At 35.0% G+C, this 11,182-nt stretch overlaps 1 protein-coding gene and 2 long non-coding RNA genes across 4 annotated transcripts in view; all 3 read right to left on the reverse strand.

Annotated features, from left to right (window-relative positions):
* Window positions 1-603: 603 nt before the first annotated feature.
* The window catches only part of utp4 (UTP4 small subunit processome component), a 16,614-nt gene continuing 6,035 nt past the window's right edge, over window positions 604-11,182 (reverse strand). For both annotated transcript variants that reach the window (XM_016236347.1, XM_016236346.1), the window contains exons 4-17: window positions 5,588-5,672; window positions 5,408-5,497; window positions 5,090-5,301; window positions 4,206-4,377; window positions 4,004-4,095; window positions 3,818-3,914; window positions 2,860-2,924; window positions 2,573-2,695; window positions 2,246-2,402; window positions 1,755-1,861; window positions 1,573-1,668; window positions 1,288-1,473; window positions 934-1,044; window positions 604-850 (exon numbers count right to left, since the gene is read on the reverse strand). In XM_016236347.1, coding sequence (XP_016091833.1) covers window positions 734-850; window positions 934-1,044; window positions 1,288-1,473; window positions 1,573-1,668; window positions 1,755-1,861; window positions 2,246-2,402; window positions 2,573-2,695; window positions 2,860-2,924; window positions 3,818-3,914; window positions 4,004-4,095; window positions 4,206-4,377; window positions 5,090-5,301; window positions 5,408-5,497; window positions 5,588-5,672 — 1,710 coding nt within the window. In that variant the 3' untranslated portion in view covers window positions 604-733. The remainder of the gene's footprint in view (window positions 851-933; window positions 1,045-1,287; window positions 1,474-1,572; window positions 1,669-1,754; window positions 1,862-2,245; window positions 2,403-2,572; window positions 2,696-2,859; window positions 2,925-3,817; window positions 3,915-4,003; window positions 4,096-4,205; window positions 4,378-5,089; window positions 5,302-5,407; window positions 5,498-5,587; window positions 5,673-11,182) is intronic.
* On the reverse strand, window positions 6,317-7,225 carry LOC107553991 (uncharacterized). The gene is made up of 3 exons (XR_001605019.1): window positions 7,142-7,225; window positions 6,584-6,756; window positions 6,317-6,440 (listed from the first exon to the last, which is right to left on the reverse strand). It is a non-coding gene; the product is annotated as an uncharacterized lncRNA (long non-coding RNA).
* Window positions 8,449-9,862, reverse strand: LOC107553990 (uncharacterized). The gene is made up of 4 exons (XR_001605018.1): window positions 9,727-9,862; window positions 9,462-9,512; window positions 9,291-9,356; window positions 8,449-9,213 (listed from the first exon to the last, which is right to left on the reverse strand). It is a non-coding gene; the product is annotated as an uncharacterized lncRNA (long non-coding RNA).

Raw genomic sequence — 11,182 nt, forward strand, 5'->3', positions numbered from 1 at the left:
TTAATCTTTAATCCTTGAGAATATGAATTATATTGTTTGTTTGATGCTAATATATCAGATATGTATTTTAGAAAATGCCGATCCATGTGTGAGATGATAATATAAAACGTAATAAATATAACAAATTAAACATTACCTTGCCGTAGTGTTTTATAATTTGTACAGATAACTGTTATATATGCTAATAAAATTAATATAACCATATTAGAATAATATATTACCTTATTACTTATATTAGCACTTCATCATTAACATATCATACAAATATATATATATAATAGGCTGTATTACATATTGTAATATTATATAATGTTGTGCGCTATCTGTCACGCCCACTGAAGGCTTGTCAGTAGATCACACGTGCGCTGAAGTGAACTAACCCTGGAACATAACCTGCTCCGGAGCAGGTTATCTTCAGAAAGCAAGTTACTATGGTTACTTACAAACCCTGAAAGTAACCTCTGTTTTGGAACCGAAAGCTGAGGTTATCCGCTCGCTTATCCTCAAACATACCCGGGTATGTCACATAACCTGCTTTTTGGAATACCCCCCTGAAGATCCCAAACTTAACTTTTCTAGACAAAGACCAACACAGCAGGTACAGTAAATATTTCTTTTTTAATACGGTCACAGCACTTTTTACATTGGGGGAAACAGGGAACAATTTTCAGTCTCTTAATAAAAACACACTTCCTCACTGAGGCCACACACATACAGATGGAGAGGTTCATCCTTATGTGGCAAATTTCTTTTGTTTGATGGGTGCAGGCAACTGAGTGGCGACGTCCTCTAGAGGGCGCTCAACCACCACCAGAGACTGATCCGAGATCAGCTCAACACACAGGATATCCTAAAAAACAGAAACCCAGTAAAGTAATACACTTTATATACACATTTCTGGGGGGAAAAAGTACACGTGGCTCACACACACACCTTGAAGGTCTTGCAGACTTTAAAAGCATGGCTGTGAGATTTCCTCTGGTCTTCTGTGAGGCTCTTCAGAGTCAGCTGATTGTAAAATTGAGTTTTGTCATCAGGAAGTGGCTAGAAAAGGAACACACATTAAAATAAATAAATAAAATACATTAAAAAAAAATCTAACTACCAACATTAGAAATATTAGACTCCTGACCTTGTAAAGATAAACGACATAGCAGACATAATAAATAATATCAAGAATCAATTTTGTGAAAAAATAATAGCACTTTTTAATTATTTGTTTTTTCAGACATTCAGACTTAAATAAGAGTGGCAAATGCATTCTGAATTTGACTGAGTCTGTCTCACCAGGCTTTGGTCAATGATGCAGAGCATGTACGTGTCATGCAGGATAACATGGGATGGATTTTGTGGATTGAACATCACATTGAGACACGGTGTGTCTCTTTCCATCCAGAGGCGATGAAGGCCCTTCCTCTGCACCGTTCTGCTCCAATCCGTGTACTGTTTCTGCTCTATGGAATACTCGCACATCTGTGGTGAACAAGAACACGAGACCAAGAAATACAATCAAACCTACTTCATCACCCTTAAGCTATTCAATGGAGGTTGTCATAAAAGCTCAGTGATTACCTGTTGATCTGCATACATCATGAACAGACAGTTTGTTGTTGGGTGAATGCCCATGGCGGTGACAGCAGAGCTGTATACAGGAACTGTGCAATGAGCCTGAAACGTATGAGGTCGTTGTTAACATCCATCTTCTGTCAAATGTTTCTATAAGGTTATATAAACATTGCGGTCATATAACACACCTTCCGTGTCTGCAGGTTGTAGATGTGAACCTCGTGGTCACTGTTTGCAGAGGCCAACCATTCACCATCCTCACTGGCAGCTAATAAGTGAATGGCCTGATGGGAACCTGGAGGAGGACAAACGATTTTAGGAAAGTTTTTGGAAGAACTCTCTTATACTTTTGCATTTATTTGATCAAAATACAGTAAAATAGTAATAATGTGAAATGTTACTGCAATTTAAATTCTCTATTTTAATATCATTACTCCAGTTTTTGAAAACAGTTGTGTTGCTTAAAATTTTGTGGAAACTGTGATTCTTTTTTAATTTTTCTGGATTCGTTAATTGAATAAAAGTTCAAAAGAACAGCATTTATTTGAAATATAAATCTTTTGTAACATTATACGTAAATGCCTTTCCTGCAATTTTTGATCAACTTCATGCATCCTTGAAAAATAAAGTATTAATTATAAAACTAACATTTTCACACCAAACCCTATAGTCCTCTCACCTGACTTAGGTTTAAGGGTGCCCACAAACTTGCATCCTGATTGGCTGAGAGAAACTATGTGCACTGATGACTGTGTGGAGGCGGAAAACAAATGGGAGGAGTCTGAGGAGAAGCAAAGCTGATTGGCTGAGCTGAGTACCTTTGGAAGTTTGGATATCTGAAAGAAGAGAAACAAAAACCGTTGGTCTTCTATTTAAACGGTTTTCATGTGGCCTTTATCTGAGGTCATCAGATTCTTCAAAATTCAGTGAAAATCTAAGCATTTCTTTAGCATGCTTCAAAACCATGTAATGTGTTTTCATGCAGCTCTGTGGAAATCTACAGTACCTTGGTGATGCTGACATTGTTATTGTCGCAGTGTAGCCTGTAGAGCCGTAGACTGCTGGCTGTGGAGTACACAATCCATTCTCCACAGGGAGACACGGCACTGCAGCGGATGTGATCCTCACCCTGCAGATAAACATCCCAGCTCAATCACTTCATTCATTTGAGCAGCACTATGAATGTCACAACTCTCACCACATCCTGCATAAAGTTTTACAGATGACTTTTCGATATAGGTATTTTGTGAAATTATTTTAATCGATTTTTATGTTTAAAAACAAGCACTGTACCTTCACTTTCAAATGAAGCAGCTTCTCTGGATTTCTTTTTACAAATAAACTGCTTCCTGGTATGCCTGACAACCGAAGACCAATAGTTAACAACACAAAAGACATTTCATACTAAAGCCAACTCTAGAAATCATTTCATGTGTTATCAGTCAAAAGTCTAAGAGTCTAAGACAAGACACTTGACTAAACTTGTTACTCATTATTTAAAATCTTTTAAAATATTAAAGGCTTATGCTTTTCTGCTTGATATTAGTTTTATAAAACAATCCAACATGAGAATAAAAATGTTCCGAATGGGAATGTTGTATAAAAGCATTCCAGAACGGATGTCATGAAGACAGAGAAGACAAAGCTAAACATGAACAAAGGCTGCTTTTATTTTATAAAATTACAGCAAAAACAGAAATAATGTGAAATATTATTAAAATAAAATTTTCTATTTTATTATATTTTAAAATTCCATTTGTTCCTCTGATGGCAAAGCTGAATTACTCCAATCTTCAGTGTCATATAACCCTTCAGAAATCATTCTAATATGCTGCTTTGGTGTTTAAGAAACATTTATTATTATGATAATTGTTGAAAACAGCTACTTACATTTTTTGTATAGAAACATAATACATATTTTTCAGGATTCTTTTATTCATGTTCAAAAGAACAGCATTTATTTGAAATATAAATCTTTTGTATAATTATTATTGTCTTGTAATAATAATAAATAACTGTTAGTTTTGATCAATTTATTGTGCTCCTTGCTGAATAAAAGTATTACTTCTCTCAGAAAAAAAACCTTACTAACCCAAAACGTTTTAAATGGTATTTATTTCCACTTATGCCATTTCATAGCTTTTAATTGCTTTACAATTTTTCTAAAATATTAATTGTAAAAAACGATTAGGAGTTTCCAAACTTTTAACTAGTATTCTATATCAATGATCACACTGAATATCATCCTCACCTTTTCCTTCACTCTCTCCCAGTCTCCAGAGCTCCAGATGACCAGGGTACTGGAAAAGCATCAGGCCTGAATTCCTCGCACAGAACACCAGTCTCCTCTGCAATGCAACAGAGCACAAGTCCCTCCCATTAACAATCAATTACAAACATGCTGTCTATGTGAAAGTCACAATTTCACAATACTCACATGTGGAAAGTGAATCTTCCTCAAAGCCGAGGCCGCTGACCTCACTTCGATCTTGTCTAACAAAGGTTTCACGACCAGCTGTGCATCCATACCTGAGACGAGAATGCTCATTTAAACTATTTTAAACAAAAAAATAATTCAGTCATATGATGCTTTGTGTGATGGAGGCAGCTCTGTTTGAATAGTCTAAAAATAAACTCACCTCCTGAAACCACAGCCGTCGTGATCTCCGCCACAGCTCTGATGTCATGCGTGTGGTTCTTAAATGTTCTGGTTCTGACCCATTCTTTGTCATCCTTTCCCAAAACCATAGAGACGAACTGGAACTGTACCACAGTTCCTTCTGAAGTCCCGGCAACAAGGCTGTCCTCATTCTGCCATTCAAGAAACACAATAAGATACGATGTTATCCTGTTCATAATCTTATAGTATGTCATGTATTCTATTAAGAGAAAGATTTCAGGTTTGGAAAACACGCGTACACTACCATTCAAATGTGTGGGGGATTTCATTTTTTGAAATAAATTAACACTTTTATTCAACAAGGACACATTAATCAAAGATGGCAGTAAATATTGTTAATGTAATAAAGCATTCCCATTTCAAATAAATGCCGTTTTTAAACACTTTATTAATCAAAGATTCTTGGGGAAATTTTTGTAACACTGTTTCCACAAAAATATTTAGCAGCACAACTTTTTTTTAACTCTGATAATAATAAGAAATGTTTCTCGAGCACAAAATCAGCATTTTAGAATGATTTCTGAAGGATCATGTGACACTGAAAACTGAAGTAATGGCTGCTGAGAATTCAGCTTTGCCATCACAGAAAATACATTACATTTTAAAGTATATTAAAAAAGAAAATTTTATAAACTGTAATATTTCACAGTTTTACTGTTTTTACAGTATTTTTGATCAAATAAATTCAGCCTTTGAGAATACAGTGAAAGAGTTGATCAAAGAAATACAGCCTTTTTTTTCCAAAAACCTTAAAAAATATCTTAATGACCCCAAAGTTTTGAGCAGCAGTGAATAGTCATAAACGTGTAACATTTGCTCGCAAACCCGCAGCATTTTTCTCACCTGAGAGACTGATAATGCCAGCACATCACATTTTGTGACATTATGGCTTTTGATTAGTGTACCAGTTTGATCATCCCACAATTTGACCATTCCCACAGAGTCTCCACTGACGATTGTCCCATCCGAGAGGTAGACCACACTCCACACCACGCATTCCTTACTGCGGGATGTCCCGACCCCTCTGTCAGCCAGCATCCTGTGTATAGAGTGGCCTAGAAAACATATTAAACCCTTGATTACATTAATATTTTCCAGTTCTTCTACTAACTCTACATAACTGACTACAGTAATACATTCTGGAGGAATGACGCCGTTTACCTGTCTCTACATTAAATATCTGGATCATATCCATCATTCCAGCTGCAATTTTGGAGCCTGATGTGTGCCAGGACAGAGAGACGATGCGGCCTATATAACAGGTAATCAGATGTTCATTTAAAAAAAAAAATACAATAAAAAATCATGACATGAAAGTTTCAAATATGGCCACAATCTTACTTTTTTGCCTATCCAGATTTCTCTCAAACTGTATTTTGTCTTCATTCACCTCAAACAGTTTCACAGTTCCGTCTTCACAACCAACCTACAAATGGTAAAAACACAAAATCTGAACAAGCTTCTTTTTCTGAAGTACACTTCAGCATACATTTAAACAGAACTTACGACTGGAATATAATGTACTTACATGTCAACTGAATGTAATATATATTTACAATTAAATGAAAATATAATTTAAATTGATTTTAAATTCAAAAAGTTGAACTTGAAGAGTGATTAATAAGAGAAACAAAGTCATGAAAATTTACTCTATAAATACCATTAAGTGGGCTTTTATTTCCTTAGTGCTATATAATTTGCAAGAAAAACTTTTTTATATATAATTTTTAGATTTGCAAGTGCACAGTCAATACAATTATGCATACTTCTTTTTCACAAGTGTTTGCTTGCATTATCTTACCTTAAAATAAATGGCATTTGTTTTTAAATTGATTTCATTATCTAATGCAGTGGTTCCCAACCCTGGTCCTGGAGGCACCCCAACACTGCACGTTTTGCATGTCTCCTTAATCAAACACACCTGATTCAGGTCATCAGCTCATTAGTAGAGACTTCAAGACCTGAAATTGGTGTGTCAGAGAAAGGAGACATGCAAAATGTGCAGTGTTGGGGTAGTGCTGGGTGGTATGACCAAAAATGTATACCACGGTATTTTATAGGCATCTATGGTGTATTTCACTTTCTGGTTTGTCAGGTCATACTCAGTTATTCCACCGTTTAGTCCTGCACTGAACAGACGCTCCCCAACCCAGGACAGACCTTCAATCCCACACTGCTCTCTGCCAGGGATGATCTGTGGACATAGGAAATGTAATTAAGCATCTTTAACAAACTGTCTGCTGGTCAAAAAACATTTGATCAATGTAGCTCTTGGTCCCCAATACTAAGACCGAGTTGTCTTATGAGCATCTATTGGATAAATATGACTGAACGTACCTTTTCTTGGAAAAATCGGTCTGAACAGTGGAAAATCTCCACGGATCCGTCCATCCTCGCCACTGCCATTCTTTCAGTATCTCCATTGAAAGCCAAGGCTCTGATTCCCGACGGCATGTAATCAAAGAACCGAACCCGGTGAACTTTAAACTCCCCCATCGCTGATCTGAGACCTGTACACATCATGAGTACATTGTTTTAGTCAAAGAACAATCTGCTATTTTGATCAAATAACGTTAGTTGAATCAGTGCGTAAAGTTACTGTTCACTACAGAGATCCTGAACGACATTAGGAGCCTAAATGTTTATACAACTGCGAATGTAACTGTGTACACAACATCATTTGCTCATTTATTAGACAGTTCGACTAAGCGCCTCATGTATTAGTTTGTCTCTGAAAATTTCTTTCTGAAGTAACTTAACGTTAGTTAACTTAAGTTAGTTTAACTACTGATTTAGGTGGCACATACATCATGCCGTACGATACGAGAAGAACAGAATGCAAATATAAAATGACAATCTCTTTTCTTATTTATTATTCTCTTTCAGATTTTTTACCACTCAGAGAAGCAGCGCACACGTTGAGCTGCGTCCACGTTGGTTACCCCTGACCCGGAACGGAAGCTTCTGCCTTCTGTCTACAAAAATGAATTTCAAAATAAAGGTCCACCAATATAAAACAACATTATAATAGGTATGGTTTCGATATTGTTGTATTAGTGCATTATGGCAGTTAAAACTATAATTACAATGTAGCTACAATTGAATTACATAAATAAGCTTTAGAATCAAAGATACGTGTGTGAGATATAAAGATATAAAGACATAGAAACGTTAACTTTAACTACTTGTTCAGTTGCAAATATTACACATTATAATGTATTTAAACCAATTCACTTACAAACAGGGTGAAAATAAAGAAAATAATAATAAATAAAGAAAATAATAGAAATAACTGCAAAAAAATTAAATAGATAAACAAAACGTGCCGGGAGAGGTAATAATATAAAAATCAAAATACTATATTACCAAAGTCTCGTTTATATATAAAGTCTTTACGGCAAATACGGCTCAGCATTAAAGGTCTTTATAGCGCTCTTCAAAAAAAAAAAACGTTTCAAAACGTCCATGTACACTACAGCCTTACTTCAGCAAAGACTTTTTAAAGGGATTTTGACTCAAGTCAACAAAACCTTAAATACATTTTTTTTTAAAGTAAACTAAAAAAATAAAAGTAAATCTTCTTCATGATAATCAGTGACCTTTAAAGTACTTCCCATAAAAGGGAGAAAGGTCTTGAACACTAAATATTTTAATTAATACACGTATGATAACAAAATAACTGAATGAAGGTGGTTTCATGAGAGTTATTACAGAAGATCCTATTTATATTTTTGCCTTTTTAAATTTATGTAAATAATGATTGCTGGATAAAATCAGATGATTTCTTTCTTTAGCTAAGATCAAACACAGCAGTAGCCTGCCCGGCGTCAATTATTACTGAAATAATTCAGTTTTAAACCACATAAAACTTTAGTTTTCAGACATTTAAATTATTTACTAGCAAAAAAGGCCTAGTTAAATACACGCGGATGTTTGTGAGTTCATCAAATACTCGAAAGCTGCAGTAATCCTTTCAAATCTGACGACGTGTTTTATTCCCATAAATGTGTAGTTAAATATAAAGTTCACACTGTTCTTCTCCTAGGTGCTTTTATGTAGCTATTGAAATGGGTGAATTTACGTGATGTTAATCCAAAGATCCGATTGTCTATATGAGCATCATAAAGTTTTTAAACGACAAAAACATTCACTTACACACATTTGACAATTGGAACATATACACACGAATATGACACATAGGCTATATTTTATCAAATGTTTTATTTGGAATTACAAGGCAGTATATGCAGCACCAGTTTCAAATGTTTTGTTTTACTGAAAGCTGTATTGTGGTTTGTCCCACTCGTCAGATTTGTATAGCTTATCAGAGAGCAGTAGAGTAAAACATAGACCTGCACAATGAGTAAACAACAACAACCACAGTTATTGATATCATATGAAAAACAAATAGCTTGCAGTGATAGAGCACAGACGGGATTTAACTGTTGCTTGGTCATTTTAAACTAGTTGAGGCAAGCACCTATAAACACATGATTTTTGAAAAAAATAAAACACTTTAAAGGAGAAACATAATTGTGTTGTAAGTAATTTAAGTCTTTATGGAGCATTTCTGTACCAAACTTTAAATCCACACAGTAACTGAGCATTTAGCATACATAGCTGTTTTTGGTGTTTAAAGTGGAAAAAAAGTTCAGACTCAGCAGCATAAAAACCACACAAAATATCTTCCTTTAACACAACTCACTTAGTTAATTCTGCTTTTTACCCAAAGTAGGCATATTCTTTGATACTTCTGTGGTCTGTTTTTGGCTTTCATCAGAGGTAGGGAATTTTAGCTTTGCATTTCTGTCACTCCACCTTAAGCACCAGAAAAAGAGCACCAGATCTGAACCGATCGCTGATTTAAGCTGAAGAGAAAGGCTTGTGCAGTTCTGTTGGATTTGATGGTTGGGGTTCAGGTATAAGGGTCAGTGGTTACTGGTTACTTCAGTCCTCCAAAATGGAACCTAAATGAGAAAAAAGTGCCTCTTTTAATACATTAAATCATAAAAAAGTTGGGATTCAGTGGTGAAACTCAACTCACCTTCGTCTCAGCCCAAATGCTTGTGCTGAAGTTTCTCATAGATCACTGCATTGTTGGAGTTACTTCCTGAAGAATAAAGATTCAATTAATTGTCATTCTATTAATAATGGCTGCTTTTATTCTTCCCTTTCCTTCAGCTGAAACACAAAATAAATTGGTGGTCGTACTAACCTAAATAATCCTTGTAATCTTTGAAGGACTTGTGTCTCATGCTACGTCCATCTAGAGGGAGAACAGTTAAATGTGTTTAATATTTTTATTTAAATATATTAATTATGCAATCTACTGTTGAATGTGTGAATGTAATCTTGCTTGGATGTTTTCTGAAACAATGTTTATAACCACCATACTATATAACCTACACAATGGATAACGTGTGAGTGGACGGCGTGATGGATGTATGAATGAAAGTTTGGATAAAGGAGCCCCTTCAGACCTGAGTTTCCACGCTGTTTGATGCACTGGCCTCGGTTTGGGATCCCAGCTGATGGGTTTCCCGGGTTGATAATGTGGCACTCATAACCAGTTGGGCAGAGCAAAGGCTCATCTCCGTCCTCTGTGGTGCTACAGGCCTCAGCTACACATAAAGACAGTCAAGCAAGTTGCTGAGGTGCATATCTGTGTTCAAGCAAGCTACCAGTGTGTTCTGATACACAATCTCATTTATTGGTTTGAGCACCAGAATGTTTTACTGCAGACAAAGTGTTCACGTGATCCTTGTTTTTTCATACTTGATTTAGTAATAATAGTAAACCAACTACAGATGGCAGTGTTAGACTAATTTAACAATGTCCTTACAACCTTTCTGGGCCTTGAACGTGGTGGTTGCTTTGCTGTCTATGCAGGGTCAGAAAGCTCTTGGATTTCATCAAAATATCTTAATTTGTGTTTCGAAGATGAGTGAAGATCTTACGGGTTTGGAACGACATGAGGGTGAGTAATCAATGACAGAATTTTCATTTTTTGGTGAACTATCTCTTTAAGTAACAATAGTGAGGGGTCAAGGTTGTGCTGGTCAGTATAGGCCAGTTAGACTCTTCTTGATAGTTTTCTCCAGGTATTATACAGTCAAACCAAAATTTATTCAGACGCCTTCAACATTTCTCACATTATCACAGATTATTCGCTATAGTTTAGAAAACGGTAATAAAATATGACAAGAACTCAGAGTTAAACTGTGTCAGAAAAATGTCATCTTGATAATGTCAGATAGATTTGATAGAAAGGTATGTAATGAATTAGGTTGAATAGCTGTCAGCTGTTAAATTTAACTACACTATTAGATAATGGCAATTTAGGTCAACCAATTACCAAGCAATGCTTAATTTTGTTCAGTATGGTGTGTAAAACGGTCGCATTAGCAATTAAAGAAAAACACTTAAGCAAAACATGGTCTGGTCAAAGTGTCTGAATAATTTTTGGTCTCAAATTTTTATCAGTTTTACTGGTAGTCCACTGTATGAAGAATTTTTGTGTATAATATGTCACAGTTTACTTTATTTTGCTATCCTTACTTACATAAATGAACTATAGTGCACTACATCCATTAGTAAAAAAAATATCAAAAATTATATCTGGTGTCTGAATAATTTTTGGTTTGACTGTATATATTTGTAAGTCCTCGAGAAGAAGGAGAGGAGTCAGCTGAACCCCCTTGACCCCTCAGATTGAAAATTAATATTTAAATAATTTAACAACATTTAAATAATTAACAGTCTGTTTCTGAAGAGCAGTTCAGATTTCTCTGATGGAGGCTAATGGTCACATAACATTCAGATAAGCAATAAAATATTTATATATTATAAAATACTTTATTTTTTATTATTTTATCTATTATTTACATAAATATTTATAAAAAAATAAAATAATAATTTTATACTATATATATATAT

The sequence above is a fragment of the Sinocyclocheilus grahami genome, unplaced genomic scaffold, assembly GCF_001515645.1.
Source record: "Sinocyclocheilus grahami isolate Dianchi unplaced genomic scaffold, SAMN03320097.WGS_v1.1 scaffold487.1, whole genome shotgun sequence".
NCBI classification, from domain to species: domain Eukaryota; kingdom Metazoa; phylum Chordata; class Actinopteri; order Cypriniformes; family Cyprinidae; genus Sinocyclocheilus; species Sinocyclocheilus grahami.